Source organism: Phaethon aethereus, assembly GCF_964289735.1.
Source record: "Phaethon aethereus genome assembly, chromosome: 2".
Classification (NCBI taxonomy): Eukaryota; Metazoa; Chordata; class Aves; order Phaethontiformes; family Phaethontidae; genus Phaethon; species Phaethon aethereus.
In genome coordinates, this window is record NC_138582.1 from 29,167,049 (window position 1) to 29,194,990 (window position 27,942).

General features: G+C 39.9%; 1 protein-coding gene across 1 annotated transcript; it reads right to left on the reverse strand.

Annotated features, from left to right (window-relative positions):
• Positions 1-8,102: 8,102 nt before the first annotated feature.
• On the reverse strand, positions 8,103-21,267 carry DECR1 (2,4-dienoyl-CoA reductase 1; the record flags this gene model as incomplete). The annotated part of the gene is made up of 10 exons (XM_081996940.1): positions 20,435-21,267; positions 18,647-18,849; positions 16,762-16,819; positions 16,529-16,615; positions 14,552-14,699; positions 12,216-12,315; positions 10,872-10,944; positions 8,639-8,785; positions 8,260-8,322; positions 8,103-8,162 (listed from the first exon to the last, which is right to left on the reverse strand). The coding sequence occupies exons 1-10, from the start codon at positions 20,498-20,500 to the stop codon at positions 8,103-8,105; spliced, it is 1,005 nt and encodes a 334-aa protein (XP_081853066.1). The 5' UTR covers positions 20,501-21,267.
• Positions 21,268-27,942: the final 6,675 nt, after the last annotated feature.

Here is a 27,942-nt window from a genome sequence, read left to right on the forward strand (position 1 = left end):
AATTCTTCTATCATGTCCACTTAACTAGTGATGTACTCTATCTACACAATAACTGTGCACTATAAGGGAGTAGGCTGTATTTTTAAACTGCATATAGAAAATTAGCCAGGATGTGTGGCACATTCCTTTCAGTTTGTTTCTATACTGTTTGTAATGTACAGTTTTTGTAACAATAAGATTGATAAAGAGAATGTCTATGTTTGGGCCAGTCTGTATATTCAAAAAGAAACTAAAATATGTTGGGGTTGGTTTTGGTTTTGGTTTTTTGCTTTCATAAACACGGCTGGAAAAAAATGAAACCTGCTGACATTGCTGTGGTCATCATATCCTTTGACACTTGCAACATTTCTTGTTGAACTACATAACAAAAAGGTCTACCGATAATACCTTTCCCCATTACAACTAAATGGGTTTTTTAAAATGCAAAACATGAATTCAGATTAAATATGACCTAGGTCTGAAATAGGAAAGAGACGGTGGCATGTCTGATTTCCAAAATTTAACAAGGCACTAAGAAATATTTTCAGTTGTCAAACCACCCACTTACAGGTCTGTGCTCTCTGCAGTTTTTCAATTACTCTTCTCATTACGAACTCATAGCATATAGACAAAGCACTTATCTGGGATAGATGTCCATGCAGTAGTTGACAAAAATATAGCGTTTTCAATCTAGCTGTTTAACTTTACTGAATTTAAACATAAGCACTTCAGAAATAAATGCCTTTAATCTGTCTTGGAATCCTGGCTAAATGACAGGTAGTATAGTTAATACACACATTAACATATGATATTGTAAGTGTACCTTTCATGACTATTGCTGTGTCAGAGAATATGACAATCCATTTTCTAAACTATTTTCACATTTTGCAGGTTATAATTATTCTAGTAAATTGCTGTTTTTACATCATATTCTGTGTAATCTATAATTAAATTTAATATCCTAAGACTGTTGGTGTCTAGTTTGTCTGTCTCCTGGATTCTTTTTTCTGTACAACGTATACAACAAAACAACTATTTAAAAAAAATGTGCCTCCTTGGATCTTACTGAATTACTAATCTATATTAATAGTATTAAAATTTAACACTGAATGAAGCAAAAGATCTAGTACAGATTTTATCCCAATTTAGTAATTTAGTTTACATGGTGAGCTCTGCTTTTTATTATGGTAGAAAGGTATTTTTTTAATGGGAACTATAACATGGGAACAGCCCTGTCTTCTTGCATCTTTTTTTTTATTTTTGGCCTGGTTCCTTTTTTACTTTAAACCGGTTTTATGCCAGGCAACACCATGAACGTCCAGGCCAGTATGTACTGGTGTAGGAAGGAAATTGGGCTGTGTCTTAAAGCAAATAAACCCACGTTGCCTCCATGTACAACTGTTTCAGATGCAATTCCAAGTTAGCAGAGCGGCTACATACAACTTCTCAAATGCATCTCTGTGTCTTATTTAACAAGCAGAGGCAAATGCATTCTATCTGAAATGTGTCACAAACAGCGAGGCTCAGATCCTTAAAGATTACGGTCACTGAACTTCCACTGAAATGAAACCTTGAATTCCTCAGGTGAACTCGGGCAACTAAATACCATTTCAAGAACAATCTAATGGCCTTAGCCTTGGAACGTTAAGGAGTAGGTAGTGCAGGATGAAGGGGCCTTGCTGAAAAAAGCTACAAAAAATTAAAGTAAGATTAAGCTAGTCCATTCTCACTGCTTTACTCCCACTCCACGCACAGTGATTTAACTTCTCACCGGCTTGTTCTGCTCGTTTCTCTATGCAATGTGAAATACCATTGTGTATGTTAAGTGAATCTGCCTATCAGTACAATAAATGATTGATATTGTTCATACTGTGCACTTGAAACGCTGGATTTTGCCTTATTTTGATAGTTGAGAAAGGTAAAGAAAAAAACCCCAAAACTCAGATGTAAAAATATGATGTGACTGTTTGCCAAAATCATTACAGTGGAAGATGAAGTGTTTAAAGTGTTTAGACAAAGAGTCATCACAGAAACTGGAATTTGTGTTCCTGAAAATTAGTAAAGTTACTCATAGGAACTTTTGAGATAAAATTCTCTAGAGTGTGCCATTAGGAGAGTATCACGTTAACGTTCACTGATGATGTAATCAGGATTGAACACGGGCCTTGAAGCAAGCCATTTGGCTTTCGTTCACTGCTGCACTGTTCTATCCTGAACATTTCATGCATGTTATAGCACCAGGTTAATCCCCCCTGTTTAAATTATGAATCTTTGAAAAAGATTACCCACACAAGCTTACAAAATTTCTAGACAACATATTCCACGTGCAAATGTCAAGTACAGACCAAGATGCTGAGACCCAGCAGCGCTTTTACATAAAATGAACCTAGTCTCACAAAATACACAATCGTTACTGCTAAACTCCACTTAAACTAGGATTAACACTTTGTTTCATTAGACAATGTTAACTTTCTGATTAATTTCCATTTGGTATCTTGTGCATTTATACTAAGCCCTCAACACAATCATGGTTACAATCGCCGACTGTGGAGGCATACCGAAATCCACGCCTACTTGCTGTTTCCACGAGGAGGCTCAGAATCCATATTTAGGCACCCAAATATATGTGGCCTGATTTTCTGAAGTGCTGAGCAACTCCAAATCCCCCTATAAAAACTCAAGGTGTTCTGCACCAATTAAAAGCAGGTCAGTGCACCAATATCCCAAAGATCATTTTATTTTACTGCATATTATATTATCACATAAAAGACCAGGGGTTTTACCTCGGTTAAAGTGGCTACAATACAAGATGCTCCATAGAGTTAGACAAAGATACAAATTTCTTTGCAATTCAGTGTCTTTACTTACATGTTATCAGCAAGTGAAAAAAAGTAAAGATAAATGAGCCGTTCATGTGCTAATGAACTTGGAAGCCCGTATGGATAGGTAGGAACACATAGTTCCCTCAAATAATGTCATCTTCTGCTTGTAAAGCAGATTCTTGAATTGGTAAATAACAGCCATATTCTCAACAGTAACTGAAATACTCAAGAGGAGGGAATTCCCAGAAATAGGAGAACCAAAAATTGACAGCAGTTCTGGTATCATAGCAAAGAAGCAATACAACTAATCTCTTTCATTTGCAACCTCAAATGATTTTCGTAACTTCTTTATAAGTCTCTACTATAATACAATACCAATTTTACAGCACAGAATTAATCTCAGAAATTGTAACACACAGGTTCAAAGACAGTAAATCATCAGCTGAAATAAAAAGGGCAATTTCAAGATTTAATCAAGCAGACAAGATGAATTTTACAGTTGAAAACAGACAATGAATGCTCCTTTGTGAGTGTCTCCAAGTTGAGTTCATGGAAACGATAACACCTTTGACTGATAGGTCATGCAAATACCATTTTAAAAAAAGGTATTTGGATTCCAGGAAAGTTTTCCTTGTGATCCATGAAAATTTAAAACTGCCTCTGCAACCCTACTGACACCTTTCACGTTCTCCAATGTATACCATCACCTTTTCTGACTCCTTTCTCCATTTCCTTGTCCCTCCAACTTCATCTCCATAAAATTATTATGCTGCAAAGCAGTAATTTTTTCATACTCTCCTTTACATTGTGGTTCAGTGGCAGGGTGAGGTAGGGTCAGGAATGTAACAATCTCAGGGCAAACATGTCAGCATAAGACAGCATGCTCAATGTGGATACAATCTCCTACCATTTTTGCTATGTTTGGAATAAAGTAGCTGTGACAATTATGTCAGTCTGTGATAAGTATGCGCAATTCACAGCTGCAGAGCATGCTTATGGACTGGGCCCCTCTTGGAATTGAGTGATGTTTTATGCCTCTTTCAGGACAGTCTCATCCTCATGGGCATTTAGAAACAGGTTCTTCTGGAATTTCCAAGCCAAGCCAGACACTTGGGTTAGGTAGTCACTATAAAGCTACTTTCTACTGTCCTATTCCTGAGTTCAGGTGTCATGTGTTGCTACTTCAGTAACAAACAATTAAACTGTATTTAGGTAAAACATAAACTTGAGATGTTCAAGATTTATCTCTTCATAGTAAAGTTCCTCTCCTGTCCCTAAGAAGTCTAACAACTCTTTCAGTGAAGGAAATTAATCCAAGCCAGACTATTCCATTCTCCTGCAGAAGTGGATGGCTAGATCAGTTAAGTTTTTTCACTTAACTAAGTTTATATACTAGGAAATATTTTATAAGCTATCCAATAACATATAACTGTTTAAAATACTATATGCCATTTCTAAAACCTGCATAAACACATTGTATACATCTTGTCAAGACAGAATGTTCAGAATCTAAACGCCACTAACTTGCACAGTTTGAAACAGATGTCATTGGTATAGGTAAGACAAAATACTCTGTTCATATTATAGATGCTCATTAAAATGTAAAATGTGCTTTCTGATTCTATCACTGAATAACATATGCCTTAAAAATGTTTTGTTGTCATTTTACAGTTAATAATTCATTTAGCTATGGACAGTAAACAGGTAGAAGATACTTTGGAAGCAATACCTGTTTCTGCAAGTGATAAATGTTCTGTTATTGAATAAATACCCAGTATCTATTTACAAGACAGGCTTTAAGATGTCTCCCTTCAATATTCTGACCTTATAAAATAAAGCAAAAAATCCTACCCTTATAGGATGTGTTCCAATAACTCTGATGGTTCAGGAAAGAGCTTCAGTCCCTGAAAGGTTCACTATGAATTAAAATTAATTTCTCCTGGATGCAGAGTTGGCCTAATTCTCTCTGATGAGTAAAGCAATGAAGGAAAGACAAAGATCTTTTAATTTTTTAATTTTAAGTCAAGAAAAAGTATTCATTTTAAACTGCAAAAACTTGAAACTCTTTAAGGACTATTCCTTAAAAAAAGTAAGGAAGAAAAGAACCCACTGCCTTTTGCTGGGGAAAAGAAACATTTCTGAACCGAGCTCTGAAAAGTTTACTCTCTAAACAAAGGACATAACACAGGTAAAGCAGTATTATAGTGGTAGTTGAGCCAAAGAATAGTGGGTCTATGTGTTTAAAGCCACATAATGGATTTCTGGCATTTACTAGGTCAGTAGGTATTACATCTAAACATCACGGTACCTATTGCTGAAATATCTGGAAAAAAATAATTGTAGCTGGGTGTCCTGGTTTCAGCCAGGATAGAGCTGGTTTTCTTCACAGAAGCCAGTGTGAGACTGTGTTTTGGATTTGGGATGAGAAAATGCTGATAATGGGCTGATGTTTTGAGCTGTTGCTAAGTAGTCAAGGTCAGTCCAGCTTCTCATGCTGGCCTGCCAGCAAGAAGGCTGGGGGTGCACGGGAAGCTGGGAGGGGACACAGCCAGGACAGCTGACCCAGGCTGGCCAAAGGGATATTCCCTACCATACAACGTCATGCCCAGTACATAAATTGGAGTTGGCTGGGGGGTGGAAATCACTGCTCGGGGATGGGCTATCGATCGCTGTGTGGTGAGCAATTGCTGTACTGGGCATCACTTGTTCTTGTACATTCCTTTGTCGTTGTTATTATTATTGTTGTTGTCGTTGTTTCCTTCTCTCTTGCTTTCCTATTAAACTTTTATTTATTTATAAAATTTTTTATTATTTTTTATATTTTATATATTTAAAATATATTTTAAAATACATTTATTCATAAAATTTTTATCTCAACCCACAAGTTTTTTCCCAGTTCTCTCCTTTGTCCCACTGGGGGGGCGGGGGGGAGGGGGGGAGTGAGCGAGTGGCTGCGTGGTACTTACTTGCTAGCTGGGGCTAAACCATGACACTGGGCTAGGCTTACCCCCTTTTTCTCCTCTGCCCCTCCTTTCCCATCTCACCCTACCCCCAACAAAAAAAGTCTCTGCTTTCAGAATCTAAAAAAAATACATTAAATAGTACACAGTATTATAGAAAAAAAGTATGCAAGATTAAAAAAAAGTATTGTTACTATTATTTTATATACAGGGAAGAGAGATGGATTCAGAATATGTGGCAGCCAGCAGTGCTTCCTAGTCCCCAAAGCCAAGTATAGACTTGATCCTAACTTAATGTTGAGACTGGGAATGTGCCTCTTTTCTTGATCTTTTCCACTCTGCCCAACCCAGGAGATATGTTTTTTGAGCTAAAAGGAATGTGACAGTCTCCCTGCTTCAGATAACTAGTTCCTAAGGGAATGCTGCAAAGTGTATCTGCCCTGTTCTTCAGATGCAACAGAAATAAAACTTAAGGACACACAAAGTCTGTGACAATGTTGGAGACTGAACATGGTTCTCTTCAATCTCACTCCAGTACTTCAACCGCATGACAAACTTTCCTACAGTAAAAGTTGTATACACCCATGGATGCAAGAGACCAGTGGGAACTTATTTTTATTGATAGCCCATCTCCAGAGGATACTCTACTAAATACCGCAGTGAAATATTTGTTCATACCACAGCTCACAAACATATCCTTTAATTTTTTTTCTGAAATACTTTTTTTTCAAGCGTCAAAGCCTTATATGCAACTGTGTCCCATACAAAGAGAAAATGTAAGTATATGCAAAGGACAATGAGCAAAGAACAGTATATATGGGCCTAACATCACTTAAATGACTTCTTGGGAAAAGACATGGATATCATGTCAGAATTTGATCTTGACAGTAGACCTACCAAAACCCAAGATGCTATAAAAAAGCTTTACATTATGTTCCAAAGACACCTTGAAGGCTGCTATAATAAACACATTTGTTTTGTTTGATTATCAGTGGCACAGATGCTATTCAATCTCTCATAGGGCCATCACTCTCAGGAGAGAGCTGGCACACGGAAGCCTGCATTAATATAGTCCACCATTTCAGCAGCACATGTATTAGCCCGCTTCAGCTTTGCATTAAGGCAATCAAATGATTTAAAAGTCAGATGTTGGCATAGGTAAGAATGGCCCGAAGTGTGGGTTAAGTGACAAGACGACTGTCAGCACCTGAAGGAAGATGTCCTTGAATTGCTTTTATATTCCTGACTCTTAAATCACTGCATCAATTTCAAAGCACATACAGCTATGTCCATGCTCGTATATGTGTACAGTCTGGAGCTTGGGTTAATCAACTGAAAAAAAAGGCATGGATTTCGGGCTGTAAAGGCCAGAACCTGGTAATTTCTTTGAAGAATTCCATCCGTTGTTTGAAGCTGGGGGGTCAAACAACTGGCAACCCCCTAATCTGGAAAACGTATTAATACTACAAAAGAGACGGCAACAAACATTGCTTGTGTGGTTTTGTTTGGTTGGTTTTTTTAATCACCTGCTTATTGGGGACGGATAAACTGACTAGATTCAGAGGTGATGCCATCTTAAAGCTTCTTTAGTACCAGTCTGTGAATGCAAACGAAACCTAGAGATTTCTGTAAATCTCAGCCAATGAGGTTTCAAAGCTTTCAGTCCTGATTTACTGACGTCCTTTACTAGTCTTAAGTAAACCATTTTTTATGGAGAGACTCCCCTAGTCACACAACATTAAAAGCAAATGAATTTTAGTTTCTCATTTTCAAGAACATTAACTTAATTATGACAAAGAGCAAGCTCCCTAGAAAGGCACTGCTAGTCCTTAAATGTCATTTTTAAAGTTCAGCACAAGATAATTAACAGACTGAAAATGTCAGCAAAAGATGAGACCAAGATGGTTATGTATTTCAAGATTTTCTAAGTAACCACAGGAGTTACATCTTATCTCAGTGTATGCAGTCCTGCGGATAACTTGAAACATTGTTATTTGCAAGTTTAGAACGTATTACTGAAGTGTGAAGACATGTATCTAAGAAACCAAAACTATGAAATATTTTTTAAAAAAGATAATTGTAGACCATAGCATGGCTATATAAGACATAATCTAAAGCACAACAAAATTTCAGTGAACAACTGTTGTTCACTATTGGCAACACATTAGATTGTAGATGGGAAGAATACACATACTATATTTAAAATATGACCATTTCAAAATATTTTACTGAAATCAGCATACAAAAGATTTTGAAGGCTATTTCTCAATTGGTTATTTCTAAATATTCATTAAAACGTAGTGGTTCATTTCCAAAAATCTCCACCATACAGTTACATACGTTACGAGCCTTTTGTTTTTCTAATCATTGCTTCCATCATATCCCACTGCTCTTTGGTAACCTAGTAAAAGAAAAGAGCATTTTATTGGAATTACATAAAATAGTTACACATCTAAGTATTTGTTTGAATGTAAAATAGCAAGCGAGGAATTTAATACCTTCTTCAAATCATTGAATTCTCCTGCCATAGAAACATATTCTCCACCATCCATTCTAATAACCTAGAAAAAGCATAAGCAGTGTATTTACTAATAGTGGGGTTTCTGTAGCATTCCCTTGTTACAAAGTGTGAAAGTAATTTCTATTTATTTGAATCAGAAAAACCCATGTTCAAAATAACGTAATTCAGTAACTTTTAAAAGTTCTTTTTAAAGGTACTAACTACCATGTATTACAAATTAAAAGGGTAATAATGCTTGTAAAGAATTTCAAAGTAACAGTTTTTGTCTCATTTCTGAAACTGAGGCTTTAAAAAATATCACCAAAACACAGACCACCATCAGGTTAATTGTATAAACAAGATCAGCTAAAACTTACTGCTCCATTAACCCAGCTTGCATAGTCACTGCAGAAATAGGCAGCAAGATTTGCAATTTCTTCTACAGTTCCCAGACGACCACAGGGAATCCTCTCAATAATTTTCTTCTCAAATGTGCCTGTTGGGTCAAGACGGCTAAAAGCACCCTGAGAAATACGGGAAACATACGGGAAAAAAAAAAGTTATAACTATTCCTGAAATTAAAATCCAACAAAGATTTGACTCTGCATAAACAATATGGAGGTTTACATTTGTAAGTAATCTGTCTATACCATCTTTGTCAGTAGAATGAAAAAGTAGGGAACAGAAAATGGAATTTATCTCTGTTGCACAGATATGCATCTACTGAGGGTAATAAGATGGAATTTAACATGTTTAGGATAGTCACCCACCATCTATCTATGAAAAACAAAAGGGGTTAATAATCTTTGTTTCCCAAACACCCTTGATAAACATTTGAGGAAATAAGCAAGATGCAAAATTGCTGCATGGACAGGGCGGAGGAACAAGGAGAGAAGAGGAGCAGGAAAGTGACGGAAAAATTATACACAACACAGAGTAAGTAAAGCTGAAAAGAACAAAAAAGAAAAATCAAGTTTGGTTAAATTGCACCGATGGCTAGAACCCAGCTAAGTCACTGGAAGTTTTAGTATTTGAATAACTTATAATGGCATGGGAAACAGAAGAGGTTTTTTGTTCTTCCTTGCTCCTCCACACGGAAACAACCCCCTCAGGCAAAATCAGAAATGTATTAGTAACATTTATGTTAAGTTACTGAAGTTATGAGTGTTAAAGCACACTAATTTATGTAATCATGGCCGCACTCACACCATTTAAGTCTTCTATTGCCACGCCAGAAAGCCTCGATTTTGCAATATGCTGTTTTAAGTAAAGCCGACCTGCCCTTTTATGCTTTCAGGGAAATTTTAACTTGGAACCAGCATAAACAATGTAGTACTTTATTAAGAACACACAGTACCTCGAGTGGGATATATGCTATTAGTTTAAACCAGAAACATTAACAAGAGTTAGCAATATTGACATTTAAAGCAGTTAACTTGCCAAAAATTATGAGAATCTATGCATCAAAGTGATCTTGCTATATGATATAGTAGATGCCAAAAGTTTATATGCATTGAAAAAGGAACAGGAGACTAATGGGAGGAAAAAAATCCATCAAGGTGATATCTCAATATGAAGAGATATTAACTGTGTCAAACTCCCTGGGCCATACACTGCCAGAGGCTGGAGACATAAAGAAGAAACGTCATTAAATGTTTTTCTTCTACTCTTGCCTAAAAATCCACCAGATACAAGGCCTGGAAGACTTCTGGTCTGATCCTGCAATGTTGTTTCAACATTCTTATAACGCTGCTGATACTGCCACTTACCTTTCTATACAGTCAAAAAAAGGTAAAACTGAGTTGTCCAATGAGGCATCTAATACGGACAAGAGGAAAAAAGGAGGAAAAAAGGAAAAAAAAAAAAAAGAGAAAAGAAGCAACCCTGCACCCCTACCCTCAAAACAGCAGCAAAACCAACTGTGAAACATTTTACAGGTAGCTGTAATACCATTATTAGCTGTTACTGCTCATAATTGTAGTATTTTGATTCAACGTGAAACAGATCCTTCTCTCTCCTCTTGCAGGACTACTTTTTTTTTCCTCCTGTTCCAGCTGGTCTGGATTACTTCCTTCAAACCTTTCAGTCCTCCTTCTCACTCATATCAAAGCTTCACATTTCTTTGCTGACAGTTGTATTCTTTCTAGTTTTGTGATTTTCAACAAAACTAGTGAGATCCTGTTCTCATATACCTAAAAGAGAGTCTGAAATTTTGGAATTGATGAGATGTTTTGTTTAAAAATTAGGAGTTCAAGCAGAATAAGCACTTGTACTCCATCAAGTGTAAGAATTCACTTCACTTTACAAACTCGGTATGTACAGTTGGTAAGAATCGACATTAAATATTTTGACACATCATTTCTTTGAAGCACTAAAAAAAGGTCTCATTTATATCAGTGTAGTAGAAGGGGCAGTGGCAGGTTTCAGAAGTTCAAGAAATTCTATTTTACAAAAGAATTATTGAGAGGTGGCGTGTTCAATATTCCAGCACAGTCTTGACTACCAAGGAAATCATACTTGAATTTAACAGTTATAGAAAAGATTAGACATCTTATCGTTAAGTCTGTACTACAAAGCGTTCAAGGCTGTGTTTCGCTTCATGCTATGTACCTTTGTTTTTATTGGACCTGGTTGAATCACATTGAATCTCATGCCATATTTACCCCATTCAGCCGCAAGAGACCTAAAAATTCATTAACAGAATGCATCAATATTTTAAACACAGTATTTTAATAATGCTATTAATAAAAAAAAATTAAACTTAATTGAATGTGTAAATACTATCATTTTCCTGAAACAGGCATTTCTACGTAAGGGGTTTTTTTGTTCTTAAAAACATTTCAGAGGTGGTAAAAAAAAAAAAATCATTCACAGAGGAATACTGCTTTAATAGATGCATCATAGATAAAGCAGCATTAAGAAGCAATTCTTTCTCCCTCACAAATCATACAGATGATTCTGGCACCTAAACTCCTTGACAAACAACTGTTAGGACAGCATCTTTCTATGGTAATTTCGACTATGCCACAAGTATACATTTCTAACATCTTCAACGTAGCTCTCACATTAGATGTTTTGAAAAAACACAAAACAGAGGTTACATTCTAAAATAGGACCAGTAGAATAATTTGGGTTTATGGCAACATTTTCTCTGCATAAGCAGTACTTCAGATAGATCATCTACTATGATGAATAAACTAGCTGGCTCATAAGTCTCTGAAAAGTACACACTTCAGTTACAGCTCTGTAGAACAGAAATCAAGACCACCACTCATTCCCTCATTTTTTTTCTGATAAAGAATTCTAGTTACTAATAGGCTGCCAAACTATTCAATTCCTTCTGACAAAGTGCAGAGGAGGATCTATTTGCTATGAAGGACTGCCGTATTAATGATAGAAAACCTTTTATTTGCTGAATAACATGGATATGTCACATGATACTGTTCTGAATTAAGTATAACTGCAAGACCTTAATTCAAAATAGTGATAGGAAACACATTTCTTTATGAAACTAGAAAGGTGAAGCAACAGTATAGTCCACCCAAATACAAGCACATCTTTTCCCAAGACAAGAGAAAGTGGAACGCACTATAGAACTTGAACAGTTCCCCTAATAGCTGTCTTTAAGTGCTGATTTGCCTATGAAAACACAAGAGAACCTGATTATTGAAACTCTGTAATTGAAACTTTAGAGCTTGCTATTGCCAAAAGAAGTAGTTCCATTTGTCCTTATCTCGTCCTTGAGATAAAATTCATCACAATAATAGCAGTTAATACTTCCTCCTGTAAGAAGCTGTCAGTGTACTATTTTCTTGCTAAGATACTGGAGGCTGGAAGGTTCTCTTATGATACAATGGAATAGGAGGCCTACACCAACTAATTCCATTTTTATAGATCAATTACCCTATCTCGAGGATGTGAAAAGCAGAACACAAATTTTGCTACAATACTCACTTGCTCATTGCTTCTACACCAGCTTTGGCAGAGGCGCTTGGCAACACAAATCCTGAACCACTCTCCGCATAAATTGTTGTAATAGCCAGGAACGCTGCTCCTGGAAGTTGAAAAAACATTTGAAAAATAACCCCACACCAAACAAACAAAAAATGCACGAAGATCAAACTCGGAACTTAAGGTAAAAAGAAACATCAGTGGTACAGAAGTTTGCATCTCAAGTGTTAGGGATGCCATTTCACTCTGGGTTGCAAAATGGTATCTGAAAAATCTCGCCTTAGAAGCTTTGCTTTCAAGCTTTTTTACTTCAGTTCCCTCTTTTCCATGAATGATAAGATTTGTTCCACCTAAGTGTAAATAGCTGTTGATGAGTTAACCTGCATAACTTTTTCCCCATTATTATCACAACAAACTTTACAATAAAAAGATCACTCGATTTTATATGTTATATTTTATAACAGATTTAGCAAAAAATATTATGGAAAATAACGGAAACTGAAACTGTTTAATCTTTCTTTTGTAGAAGCCAGCAAATTCTAACTGTCTGATCAATGACTAGCATGAACTTATTGTAACTGGGAAATGGAGGACAAGGGATGACAGATCACTACTTACGCCACAGTAACTAAAATAACTTGTTCTACTTAGTGCATTTTAAAAATAATTTAATTAGAATAGCTACCCAAGGGGTATTTCTAAAACAATATATGTTACTGATAGAATGTATGTGACAATGAAATAGAGACTCAGTTAAAACATTACAGTAATGTTACACAGGAGAAACTAAAGAGAACCACAAAGAAGCACTGACAGAAATGCCAGCAAATATCCAGAAACCATGGACCCTATTTACAAAGTAGCAGTCAGTATACAGGGAGAGACTTTGAAAAGAAAAATCAACACAGGCAAAAACACACAGAACAACTCTGCAGTTATCTAGAGCTGACTGTTAATTATACATTTTGCAGAATTAAACCATAGAATTTTTAAAATTCAGGTTAAATAGAGGTGAGTTGGGTGAACCTAACACAGAAGCAAGAATGACTGATAAATTTACAGCTCTAGTTTAAAGTACACTTCTGTTCATTCAAATTTTTTATTTCTAAAGCCTATATTCATAAAATGGACAATATCTAACCAATTAATTCCTCTCATTTTATAAAATTTAGTGCATAAATAAATACGGCACTAGCAGATTAGAAATCCCTTTAAATGCCAGTACAAACTTAAGAGTCTAAAAGCAGAGCACTTTTATTATTTACTAAATTAGGTTTAATGTAGGTCATGCTGCAGATCTAAAGGATATGTCAGTGTTCTACTGACTGTCAGATGTATAGCAATCTCACAAGCTGTTCTAAAATATTTGCATAGGATAGCATCTCTGACACTTCAGAAACTAAAGTCCCTGCTCAAACTTAAAAAACGAAGCAAATAAAAAGAAAATTAAGCTGGAGCATGAGAGGACAAACAGGTACACTTGATTTACTTGCCAAACCACGTCTTAAAGAAAGAATTACCTAAAGTCTTATGTACAGATGAAATCCCCTAGAAAGAAGGCATGCAAGTAACAGCAAAGAAATTCACAGGTTTTGGAAACTTAGAAGTGAAAGGAGGAGAGACAACATAAGGGTGAATGATTTCCAGATATGGCTATTTGGGGGTGGAAGCAAGGAAAGTAGTTTATCATCCAACAGCAGCAGAGACAAAGGCATTTTTAAAGCTGCATTTATTGTATTAAACTCCAAGGTAGCCTAGAACTAAGAATTACACGTGGAAAAATAAAACCTAATACTGATTCCAATTTTGAATTTCTTTTTCAAATTATCTCAAAGGTAGTATTCTCTAGTGCTATTAGTCAAATACCACAGCTGTGAACTTTCTTTATTTAAGTGTAGGAAGAAAATTCAAAGTGATATCCTGACTTGCTGTTCATTTAAATAAATGCCATATGTTCAGTTACTCAATGAAACCAACACAGATAAGAAGACTCAAAAGAAATAACAGCATATGTTTTAAACAAAGCCTTATTTTTTATATTTTAAAAATATTTTACAACTAGCACAAACTCTGCAATCAGATTTTTATATTCAACCTCATGGCCTCTAGGTCCAATTTTAAGGGCAGATTATACAATGAAGTAATTGCTAGCCAGTTCTACTCTGTGATATTTAAGCACAGCTTTACTCAAAATGAAGTTTCTTTCTAGAAAAGATGTAAGAATGTTAAAAACTGTGTTTCTCTTCAAACTTTCAAAACTGGCTATCATTACAGTAAGGCAAGGAAAGCAAGTAATAATATTATGTCACAAGGCTTAGTTACCATTTATCTTAAGATACCTTTTTTTACTTTAATGAGCTCCTTTGCGATTTCCAGAGTTACAAAAGCAGTACCATTAAGCACAATATCAGTTATCGTTTTCCATGCATTAGCAGAAAGTCGTTCAGAAGGGGAGATAAAGTTTCCAGCTGCGTTGTTTATCACAACCTGAAACACATGAAGGAAGACGAACACGTGAAGGAAAACCTAAGAGTTAACTAAAAATAACTCTTCCTGAGAGAAAAGCAAAGAATTTACAAGGAACTTAGTGTTTCCAGGTAGAAAAGTGAAAATATCCTCATCAAAGGATATATGGGGCAAGGGAGGAGAAAGAGAGAGAGAAAATTATCCATCGGAAATTTTAATATCTGCAGCATAGATATGTATCAGTAACAGAAAATGAGCTGTATTCCCAAACTGCTGTCCCCGCTAAGTTCCAAGGTCACACACCATATTTAACATAATGAATGCATGGGAATAAAAGCAAAAGTTGTTCAGGGAACCTGATGACTAAAGCTGACTGTGGCATAAGAAGAAGTCTAATCAGTCATGACAAAGGGAGTATTATAATATAGTGAACTGTAAGCAACTGCTACAAAACTTCTTTAGAATAGACATATATCCATCCCTTGTTGCCAAAACAATCCATGTGACAAAAGAATGATTGCTTTCAATTGAGAGTAACAGTCTTGTGGATGGCAAGAACAGAATAAAGCTAGAAGGAATAGGATACTGCTATTAACTTGTATCTTTGAGATCTCACATGCACAGTGTCAGTGACACCCAGGCTTTGCAGTATTCATAAACATACGTGTCATGTCTGTCACCAAGAGAAAAACTAGACAAGAAGAACTGACTATTCAATTTACTCTGCATTCTCTCTTAAACACACAGAATATGTGAAATTAAAGATAAAGGAAATGCTCGTAAAGAACAAGTCATGGGAAGTATTTATTCAGAAAATTACTGGTATACTAAAAATGTAATATATAGGAAGAAGTTTCCTCCCTCTCTGCACACACTTAAAAGCTGGAGATCATGATGTGCTTTGGCCAAAAACTTCAGTAACTAGTAGTCAAAATAATATCCAGAGCATCTTGTCTACAAATCAGGACAGTGAGTTGCCTTATTTTATAGCACTGTATAGCATACAGCTGTGAGAAATAGTTTTTTCACTTCTTACCACAATTAGAATTCAGTAGGTTCTCTTCCACATCTATAGGAAGCTATCAGTGAACAGAAAGTGTCTACAATACACATGACAGTTTTAAACCTACAGTAAACAGTTTTAAATCTCACTGACTAGCCTTTACATTGATGTTAATATCCTCATCACATTTTCTATCAGCTAGCAGAATATGAATTGTTTCTCTCACGATTAAATCAGAATTTGGTACCTATCACTGTTCAGACTCCACCACACTAGCCTTTTCAAAGCAACAGTCTGACGTAAAGAGCTCTGTTTTGTGCCAAACTATTAAAAAACAGATGCTTAGCTTCACTGAAGATTTTTTTTTCATGATGAGAACTCAGTTTTCAAGTTGGAACCTTCTTTGTGTATTTTAATAAGCTAAGCTAGCACCAAAGAAGGCATTTATCATTACTTCCCTTTCTAATTTGTGAGACATTCTGTTAATAATCAACAGGTGTAATTCAGTACCAACACAAGTAAATCACCTTTTCAGGAGGATTTAAGGGCAATGTTCTGTTCACTTAATTAATTCAAAGAATACCATCATAAATGTCCCAGTGTTTACAAAGAAAATGTTAGTCCTTAGAGTAAGGTCAACACCACACTGTCTCTTTGGCTATTAAGTATTTTAAGAACCCCAGGAACAGAGTAACCAGTCTAACTGTGAAGATTAGCTTTATCTTGAAACACTGTCACTTTTTGTCTGGTGTGTCTTTACATATCATAGTCATTTTCTTCATACCTACTATGCAAAGTATTTTCAGTAATAAAGACTGAAGTTCTCTCCTTTCACTAGAATACTTACATCAGGATGCCCTGCCACTTGGATTATTTCAGCAACAGCATTCTTAACAGAAACTGGATCTCTCACATCACACTGGATGGCATGAACCTATATAATATCAGAAAGGCAGCCATAAGACTTCAAAACTGTATCACTCAAATTAAACAAGCCCACAGAAGCACATAAATGCATAAAAAGCCTATAACCATTTAAAGTATCACAACTAACATATTCACAATTCTGTAAAAATTTACCTTATTCCCTGTTTTAGAAGAAATTTCTTCTGCTGCTCCTTTCAAAACATCGAGCTTCCTAGAAGTAAGTATACAACATCACTACATTTCAGTTAAATGCAATTACAATTCAGATCAATAAAATCTGGTTATTTTTTCTGAGCAAATATGAGCTACAACTTAAAACATGTGTGCGCATGTGCGTGTTGCTGATTTTCATTAAAATTGAGTTTTAAGATAAAAACTAAGTTTAGTCACTAACTTTCTGGAAGAAAACTTTAAATCTAAGTAATTTCTGGTTAGCGCTACTTCAAAGCAACTCAGAAATGACTACAGTAAGAGACTATCTTAAGCTAATCAAACGTGATAAGCTAGAAAAAATATTTTCATTCTGAGTACATAATCATAACAAACAGCTTTAGCTACTACTCTACTAGTATTTTAGAATGGACATACATATTCAGATTTAAAATTAAGTATCTGCTTTCTTTTTAAAATTAAGATCTTTTTTAAAATTAAGATCTGCTGGAGGGTAGGAGGGCTCTGCAGAGGGATCTGGACAGGCTGGATCGATGGGCAGAGGCCAACTGTATGAGGTTTAATAAGGCCAAGTGCAGGGTCCTGCACTTTGGCCACAACAACCCCATGCAACGCTACAGGCTTGGGGAGGAGTGGCTGGAGAGCAGCCCGGCAGAAAGGGACCTGGGGGTGCTGGTTGACAGCCGGCTGAACATGAGCCGGCAGTGTGCCCAGGTGGCCAAGAAGGCCAACAGCATCCTGGCCTGTATCAGGAATAGTGTGGCCAGCAGGAGTATGGAAGTGATTGTGCCCTGTACTTGGCACTGGTGAGGCCACACCTTGAATACTGTGTTCAGTTTTGGGCCCCTCACTACAAGAAGGATGTTGAGGTGCTGGAGCATGTCCAGAGAAGGGCAACGAAGCTGGTGAGGGGTCTGGAGCACAAGTCTTATGAGGAGCAGCTGAGGGAACTGGGGTTGTTTAGTCTGGCGAAGAGGAGGCTGAGAGGAGACCTTATCGCTCTCTACAACTACCTGAAAGGGGGTTGTGGTGACGAGGGTGTTGGTCTCTTCTCCCAAGTAACTAGTGATAGGACAAGAGGAAATGGCCTCAAGTTGCGCCAGGGGAGGTTTAGATTGGATATTAGGAAAAATTTCTTCACTGAGAGAGTGGTCAGGCATTGGAACAGGCTGCCCAGGGAGGTGGTGGAGTCGCCATCTCTGGAAGTGTTCAAAAAACGTGTGGATGTGGCGCTTCAGGACATGGTTTAGGGGACATGGTGGCGCTGGATTAATGGTTGGACTTGATGATCTTAAAGGTCCTTTCCAACCTAGTGATTCTGTGATCTAAACCACTGTTTGGACAAATGTCACAACATTTTTGTTAATTTTTATTAAAAATTAGGTTGTTTTTCTAGTCTTTAGTGCTACTTAAAGGAACTGCTGAAAGATCATCCTCATTAAGGGAAAATCAGGGCTGTTTTTAAAGTCATAAGAATTAAGGAGAATGGCTTTAATTCTTTCTTGCAGTTCAAAACTGTATCAAGAACACCTGCAAGACGGCCATTTCAATTTTTTGTTCTCATTTAGGCTTTAGTTAAATTTATGTCTAATATTCTGTGTTTATTTTGCTATCGCATTTCATGGAAATGCATTTAGTTTATTTCTTCCTACTGCTGGTTACACCATTAGAAATCTGTAAGTGGATCTGCAAGTTTCTGGTATTTACAATATGACATTATAATTTAAAAGTGTACTGAAATAGAGCAAACAGAATACATTTATCCAGTTTATGAAGAAGAAAGCAAGATCCGTTATGAAGAAGAAAACAGATCCATTCAGCATTCAGTACTAAATGAAAGCTCTAAAACATCTTCATTAATATTTACCGGCTTGCTATAACACACTTGGCACCTAAACTGGACAAAGTTGTTGTCATGCCTTTTCCAATCCCGGTACCCCCACCAGTTATAAAGGCCACTTTCCCTTGAAAGGTATTTGGTGGCAACATCACTTTTTGAAGAGGTGAAAAGAATGCAGCTTGGGGTGCATTGCTGTCTTGATGCAGCACATTTGGTCCACGGCTGAAAAACTGAAAAAGAGGAAAGTTAATTTTTTCTCATTTCTTTGTACAGGACTGTTACATAAGATTAAATATTCTTACGATAGTGGAGGTAACAACCATATCTGCCTTACTATAAACTGAATGCAAGAATGATTAGATTGTATTATACTAAAACGCACAGATCTTCACATAAAAGCTCATACTAGACTAGGAAAGCACCTGAGCTATTTTCAGACATTCAATTTCAACTAGAGAACTATTGAAAAAAATATTTTAATCATGATTTTTGGTAGTTATTCTTATGTCTGTCACTTTTACTGAAGTGTGTGGAAAACTATTACCAAGTAATTACAGATACCCAGCAGGATCTGAGTTTCAGATTCTCATAGATACACCGTACTTTATGCGTAAAGGGTTTAGCCCTAACAAATCCATGTGATTCTGAGATTACATATCTATGTATTTACAAACTCAAAAGCTTCAGTAGTAGCTTCAAGGCTTTGATCCTTTACTACTGTAGTGGACGAAACACTGTTCTTTACCAGAGAACAGGGCAGAATCAAAATCTATGAGCGCTGTCCCAATCACTACCGGAGCTGCTATGCAGGGAGAGAGAAAGGCTCCTTCTGGAGAAATTCAGCTCATGGCAGAGACTGCAAATCCAGACAGCACTTGGCCTCCCTCTTCCTCCAGCATAAGGAGATAACCACAGGTAGGCCCCACACAGTACTGCGTTTTCTGTGACCAGGGGCTCTGTTAGTGACGGACACAGCCTGCTCCTCTTGCTCACCATTACCGAAACCCCACAAAGCAGCTTTCCTCCTGCTCGGGGGAGGAAGAGGAGAGAGCAGGCCACAGCAGGGGCAGGCAAGAAGACTGCACCAAAATGAATAAAGTAACGATACCAAGCAGCCAGTAAAGTTGGTATAATTCAGCAATCTTTTAATGAGACTGCTACTGTCTCGTTACTAGCTTGCACAGGGGGCTTCCATGACAGGATTCACTCAATTTAATAATTCCATTTAAGGTCAAGGTTTTAAATTAAACCTCAGGTATAAACAGCTATAAAGAAGCCACTAAATAGCTTTAAAAGAAAAAAACAAAACATGAACAAAACAAAAAACAACCCTCACCCGGGGGGTAGAAGTGAATCATGACATTACTGCAGAAGGCCCTCTCAGAAGCATACATGCAGTCAATGGCAAGAAGCACTATGCCTGGGCAGAACTCACTAGAAATGGCCTCCAGCAACACCTACACGAATCAGCCATCTCACTGCCTGGACGGCAACGTTCAAACCATTCACCTAAATGGCACCGCACAACTTCCCCATAGGGACTAAAGGGCGATAGCAATGCCTCCGCAGCCCATACTGAAATGGGAGAGAAACGGGAACTGCCTTGCGGCGGGGCCGGGGGCCACGTCCAGGGGAGCAGAGGCCGCACCTCTCTCTGCGAAGGCTCCAGGACGGCGGGCAGCACCGCCCGTAGGGACCCGCCGTGCCCTCTGACGGGAAAAAGGCGCCCGGGCAGCCCTGGGGGAGGCGGTGGCGGAGCACCCCCGAGGCGCCGGCCGACTGCCCTCGTCCCCACCAGAGCAGGGAGCGTCTTACCCTCCCGGTGCCGGAGAAGGAAGCCGCGACACCGCGCCTCCCTAGCCGCGCCGCCGCCGCCATCATTCCCTGCCGAGGAGTCGGGACCAGCGGGCTGTGCGCCTGCTCCGTGGCCGGGACGAGCGGCCGCCGCGGGGCGGAAGGCGGTCCGGCCGCCGGGCCTCTCCGCCGTCCGCGGACCCGCAGGGGTGCCGTCAGTTCTGCTTGAGCTACCGAGGTCGGGAACCAGCGAGGCCGTCGCCGCGGCACAAAATCGGGGCCCGCCAGCCTCAGAGGCTCGGCCCCACCTGCCGCCCCCGCCCCAGGGGCGCCTCGCCCGGCCACTGCCACCGCCCCGGGGCCTCGAGTTCTAGCTGCGAGGGACGGACCGCGGCCGGTTCAGTTTGTATGCTTCACTGGGTTGGGGTTTTTTATTGCAAATTATTTTAAGGACACTAAACGTCTTTTTTTTGTTTGTTTTTTGCCTTGTGAGATCTAAAACCAGGAATTGACCTGCCCTCTGTAACCTTAGCAGGCCTCCTCTCAAGCAGTCTTGCCAGTCCCTGGCACGTGTTTTTGGGGGAGGGGGTTGTTTGTTTAAGAAATACGAGAAAAGTGGTGGCACGACTCTGCTGATTGGGATTCTCACGTGGGGTGGGTAACACGCAGCCTGATTTGGGGTGATGCCGTGCTGAGCATCCCGGGCAGTGTCAGCACAGAGACTCCACGCTGGCTCCACCGCACATGGCAACACCTTTCACCTTGCTGTCTGCTGTGAAAGGAGATTTACCAGAAAGACCAAGGTTTCTCATCTCAAATTCAGCAAAGTTCAGAGTTCAGAAAAGGCCTGAGCAGTTTGTGAACATTAAACCATGTTCATCTACATAGCAAGACATTTGATTTACCTGTGTTGAGCACATAGACTGGCCAGTTGGCAAGGTAATGACTGGTATCCACCCATTTGCACAGTCTGGGTAAGAAGGCAGAGAATCCTGCAGAGTCATATCTGGCCTTAAGGAATGGCAGGGTGAGGGTGTGGGGGAGCAGCACAGTAGCTATAAGAACCTATGGATTCAGTAAAGCTGCAGATTTTGAGGAGAAAAGACCATACCAATGAATCTATGCAGTTACAAAACTTGGCATGAAAGACAACAAACCTATCAGTGGGTCTATACTATCAACTTTTGAATTAAGAATTCAGGGGAAATGGAATACACACTGCTATGGAAGAGGCATCAGAATTAAAATCCTAAGGCTTAGTCATCAGCACCCTGTATAAAAATGGTCAAACAGCTCAATGTTCAACATCAACATCAGTTGGAGGCCTGTTCCTAGTGGTGTTCCCCAGGGATCAGTACTAGGTCTGGTTTTGTTCAACATATTCATCAGTGACCTAGATGAAGGGTTGGAATGTACCCTCAGCAAGTTTGCTGATGATACAAAACTGTGAGGAGTGGCTGATACACCAGGAGGCTGTGCTGCCATTCAACAGGATCTGGACAGGCTGGAGAGTTGGGCAGAGGGGAACCTCATGAAATTTAACAAGGACAAGTGTAGAGTTCTGCACCTGGGGAGGAACAACCCCATGCACCAGTACAGGTTAGGGGTTGACCTGCTGGAAAGCAGCTCCATGGAGAAGGACCTTGGAGTCCTGGTAGACAAGACTGTCCATGGGACAGCAATGTGTCCTGGTGGCCAAGAGGGCCAATGGTATCCTGGGGTGCATTAAGAAGAGTGTGATCAGCAGGTCAAGAAGGGTTATCTTCCCCCTCCACTCTGCGCTGGTGAGGCCTCATCTGGAGTATTGTGTCCAGTTCTGGGCTCCCTAGTTCAAGAGATACGGGGAACTTTTGGAGAGAGTCCAACAGAGGGCTATGAGGATGATTAAGGGACTGGAACATCTCTCATATGAGGAAAGGCCAAGAGACCTGGGGCTGTTGAGTCTGGAGAAGAGAAGGCTGAGAGGGGACCTTATCCATGTCTATAAATATCTGAAGGGTGGCTGTCAGGAGGATGGAGCCAGTCTCTTTTCAGTGATAGGACGAGGGGCAATGGGCACAAACTGCAGCACAGGAAGTTCCACCTCAACATGAGGAAAAACTTCTTTACTATGAGGGTGACGGAGCACTGGAACAGGCTGCCCAGAGAGGTTGTGGAGTCTCCTTCTCTGGAGACCTTCAAAACCCGACTGGACGCGTTCCTGTGCAACCTGCCCTAGGTGATCCTGCCTTGGCAAGGGGGTTGGACCAGATGATCTTCAGAGGTCCCTTCCAACTCCTACTATTCTGTGATTCTGTGATCTAGAGAGAAAAAAAAAAAAAAACTATTGATGCTCTGTTGGTACAGTAAGTTCTAGAACACCTAAGATAATTATTGGTCCTGCAAACTGTCCAGCAGCCACTGAAACACTAGTGCCATACCACTAAATTGTAGTTGCCATAATAGCATTAAAGCTGTATGTCAAATATCTAGTAGGTGTTAAAAGAGTCACTTAAGGTTTAGATAGTAACATTTCATTAAAATCAGTTAATTCAAAACACACTGGGTCTCAAGAGATATGTAACAAAAACATTAAAGTTGGAGAAAGGGAGTGAATGTAGTTTAAGAGGTGTTATAAAATTAACAAATACTACACAATTTAGAAAGCTTCACTGGAATTAAGCTAACAAATAAGAGGAAACAAACTACAAAAGCAAACCTTTTATGCATTGGAAGAAATAAATGTGCCAAACAACTGCCTCTGAAAGAATTGTTGTATTGTCATGGTAAAAGTGAACAAGAAGATATGACCAAACTAAATTTCAGAAAATGTTTTCAGCAACTTTCATTGATGAGGTGCAGCTCCGATACCAGACCTGTTACTTTTTGATAGTAAGAAGAAAGTGGTCTCCAAGACTAGGGAGCGGACAGATGTAAAAAACTGCAATAACACTTTCATGTCTCACAATCTAAAAATATGATTGAAGGCAGATTGCCTGCATTTTACAAGGAAAATAAATTGGTTTAATAGGCTATTACTCCACTTTAAGAAATCCTACATCAGTTTGGGTGATGCTTATTTAAAAGTTTAGGAAGAGTTCAAGAATAGCTTAACTGAAATATTAAACCATCCAGTATCTGGTGTAAAGTATGTCACGAGGTTTAAAGTGCAGAAAATACATGTTTTTTAAAAAATCTTTTAGGGTAACATGAGAAATTATAAGACTGTAAATCTGACATCTATAGGGGAATAAGCAATTAAAAACTGTAACACCTAGAAAAGCATGATCTGAAAGTGTCTAACTAGCACTAGTCTTCTGCAAGGATAATTATATCTCAATAATCTCCTACAGAAATGCCTAAAGAGGTAATGAATATGTAAGAGCTGGCAGGCATAATTTTGATTTTCAAGGGTTTGGCCAAGTGGCATAACAGAGCTCAGCAGAAACCTGAGTCCTTATTGTGAACTAACATGCCTATGCTGTTTTTGCCACTCAAACTACCTTGACGAAAGAAAGGCACAGCACCTGATGATAAAACTTGAAAATAGTCCAAGAGATTTTTGACACAAAAGGCTACTAAGAAAAAAAAAAATCCTAGGTCAGGGATAAAATATTGAGATGGACGTAACACAGACCTACATTTAAGTTAAGGATTAAAAGTTTAATGATAGACAGCCTTGATACTCTGTTTAGGTATTGTTTTGCAGGGGTTAGTACACTGTGGTACTGTTTCACCGGTTATATGCAAGTTAAGCCTGTAGTCCATGTGAATATCATAGAATCATAAAACAGTGTGGGTTAGAAGGGGCCTCTAAAGGTCATCTAGTCCAACCTCCCTGCAATGAGCAGGGACATCTACAACTAGATCAGGTTGCTCAGAGCCCTGTCCAACCTGACCTAGAATGTTGCCAGGGATGGGGCATCTACCACCTCTCTGGGCAACCTGGGCCAGTGTTTCACCACCCTCATTGTGAAAAGTTTCTTCCTTATATCTAGTTTGAAAGCTCCCCTTTTTTAATTTAAAACCATTACTCCTTGTCCTATCGCTACAGGCCCTGCTAAAAAGTCTGTCCCCATCTTTCCTATAAGTCCTCTTTAAGTACTGGAAGGCTGCAATAAGGTCTCCCTGGAGCCTTCTCTTCTCCAGGCTGAGCAACGCCAACTCTCTCAGCCTGTCTTCATAGGAGAGGTGTTCCATGATCCCTCTGATCGTTTTTGTGGCCCTCCCCTGGACCTCCTCCAACAGGACCATGTCTTTCCTGTGCTGAGGGCTCCAGAGCTGGACACAGGACTCCAGGGGGGTCTCACCAGAGAGGAGTAGAAGGGCAGAATCACTTCCCTCGACCTGCTGGCTGCGCTGCTTTGGATGCAGCCTAGGATACAGTTGGCCTTCTGGGCTGCGAGCGCACATTGCCGGCTCATGTCCAGCTTTTCACCTACCAGTACCCACAAGTCCTTCTCGGCAGGGCTGCTCTCAGTCCCTTCATCCTCCAGCCTGTATCAATACCGGGCGTTGCCCCAACCCAGGTGTGGGACCCTGCACTTGGCCTTGTTGAACCTCATGAGAGTCACACAGGCCCATTCCTGGAGTTTGTCCAGGTCCCTCTGGCTGGCATCCCATCCCTCAGGCATGTCAACCACACCACTCGGCTTGGTGTCATCTGTAAACTTGCTGAGGGTGCACTCAATCCCACGGTCTATGTCAAAGATGAAGATATTGAAGAGTACTTGTCCCAATACGGACCCCTGAGGGACACCGCTCATCACCGATCTCCATCTGGACATTGAGCTGTTGACTACTATCTTCTGGGTGCAACCATCCAACCAATTCCTCATCTACCCAACAGTCCACCCATCAAATCCATATCTATCCAATTTAGAGAGAAGGATGTTGTGGGGACCATGTCAAAGGCCTTACAGAAGTCCAAATAGATGACACTGGTAGCTCTTCCATTGTCCACTGATGTGGTCACTCCATCAATATCTGAAATGCCTCTTTCTGCTCTGATAGTCTCTGCATTTGGGACACTGCTGAATCCTTTATTTATGATCAGAAAAAAGGAACAAGTAGAAAACCAACAAATGTTAAACGACAGACAGGTCAATCAGGATCAGAGAGACAGGAAGAACTCAAGAAGTCTGGAAGGTAAATGAATGGGAAAACACAGTATCAGAAAATAAAATAAAATTGGATAAATGCAGGGAAATGCAAAGTATAAACATTATAATGGGGTTTACACGGTTCATACAGTTTCTTACGATGGTCATTATGATACGAGGTTGTGATCACAAAAATGAAGCGAATGGGATAAAAAAGACATAGGATAATGACAACAGTACAGACAATATTTAAATACAGTTATATAAAGCTGAGAAATAGTCTCGTTTAGGATACACTCTATAATTCTGGTCACCCTAGCTCAAAACTGACTGAAATTGCAAAACTAGGAGGGACTAAAAAAACAAGTGAAGAAGATGAAGAAAACTCACAAGGAAAGAGACTAAGGAGACTGGGATCATTTATCTCAGGAGAAGTGTAGGAGAGAAAATATAAAGAGGTATCTAAGTCAACACTTAAGGACAAAGGATACTTAAATTTATAACATATGTAAAATAAACAGATTATGATTCTACAGAAACAACATTTCTGACTGACAGCTTGTATTTACATTTCTGTATGTTTTAAATTCATCTTTTCAAATTAGAAAAACATTATCCTGAGTTCCCCCACTCCATATCCAACTCCACAGGTTTTCTGATGCTAAAGCTTAGAACTAACTGTGGACATACCTGTGGCAGACCAATATGTGGTTTCTGTCTTAAACATTTCACGAGTTCTGAGGAACTCACACCTTTTTTTTGGTACAAAAGCTTGAACATGCCTCAATACGGGATGGACCCCAGAAAAGACCGAGATAAGGTGCCTTTGCCTGGTTGAATACCCGGAGACACCAAGAGGTGCCATTGCCTGATTGAATCAGCCTGCACAATGACCCAATGACCGGGAGGAGACACCAAGGCCTGCAGAGGTGCCATTGCCTGATTGAACCAGTCTGTTGCATATGCATGCAGCCTATTGCATATGCATGCAGACTGAGACTGTGGGACTGGGACTCCATAAAAAGGACACCATCAGAAGCAAAAAAAGGGGAACCCCCACCACCAAGGAGCATCAAGAAGACCAACGGGACGCCGCTGGATCCACGGGTGGTGATACCTTCTTTGCTGTCTTTCTCGCTCTCTCTTTTCTCGCTCTCTCTCTCCCCTCTCGCTCTCTTTTTCTCTCTCTCCCCCCTCTCTCTGTCTCTCTTTCTCTCTCCTCTCTTTGTCAAAGTGTAAAAGATGTGCTGTAGGGGACTTGTTTGTTTAGTTGAATTATTTAGTTAGAGTAGTTGCCATTGAGTCATTTATGTAACCTCATGCCTTGCATTTTGTATTATTAAATTGTTAAAATTGGTTGGCGGGTGTTGTTTCACCTTAATTCAGTCCAGGGGGATCATGAACTTGGTCATTGGTCTCACGGGGAAGGAGGTCGTCCTAAACGACTCCTTTTCGGCCGCGACAATATCTCCAAAAGCTTTTGCTGTTTTGCAAAGACAAAGGGCAAGCAATTACCAATATTCATTACCTGAGAACCAAGCCAGCTGCCCAATAAGAAGAAATTTGCTCTGCAACTGCTGGCCAATATGATTATGGAGTTTGACAACCTGCTCCTTATGAGCTGCATAGCACAAGGAGAAATGGCTATTTTGACCCATATCTCAAATGCGTGTGACTGGAGGCATGCCCATATGGCTTCTCCATACTTGTCCTCTCCTGTACCTTTCCAGAAAATACAGCGTAACAGCAAGTCTTTGGTGACCTGCCCAATAGCCTTCAAACTCCCAGGCTTTTTTTCTTTTACTTAAAATTCTAGTAAGTTTATTTCTTCTTTTTATCTAAAAGTTGCTTTCAGTTAAGAGATGAATCTCAAGAATATTTCCTTTTCCGCATGCAATGCGTTTTGTTAGCGATATTGGCGCACTATGAAGGGCAGGACGGGGGCGGGAAGGCTCCTTAGGCCTTACGGCCCTGCCCAGCCTCACCTGGGGCCCCACCTGCACCCTTGCCCAGAAGCCCCGCCGCGGGCCAGCCTGGCGCTGTCAGTGCCGGCCTAAGCTGTCACGGGGCTGGGGGGGACCGGCAGTTCCCGGGGGCTGAAACGGGGCCCTGGGCCGGGGGAAGAGAGACTCGCCCCCTGCGGCTGCTGAGAGACCCGGGACCGCCCCGAGGCCGGGCAGGGGCGGGGGCCCGCCCCTCCCCACCGCGCATGCGCGTCGGGCCGCGGCTGCACTGGCTCCTGGTTGCCGGTGCTCTCCTTTCCTTTCCCCGTGCCCGGTGCGGCTGCAGCTTTGGCCTCGGTCTCGCTTGCAGGGACGTGGCGGCGGCGGCGGCAGCGGCGGTAGCAGCAGCAGTTTTCTCACCCCGTCCCAGCTGTGCCCCTACCTCGCCGGGGGGCGCTGGGCAGAGCCAGCCACCCCGCTGAGGTGCCCCTCGCCGGCCTGCAGG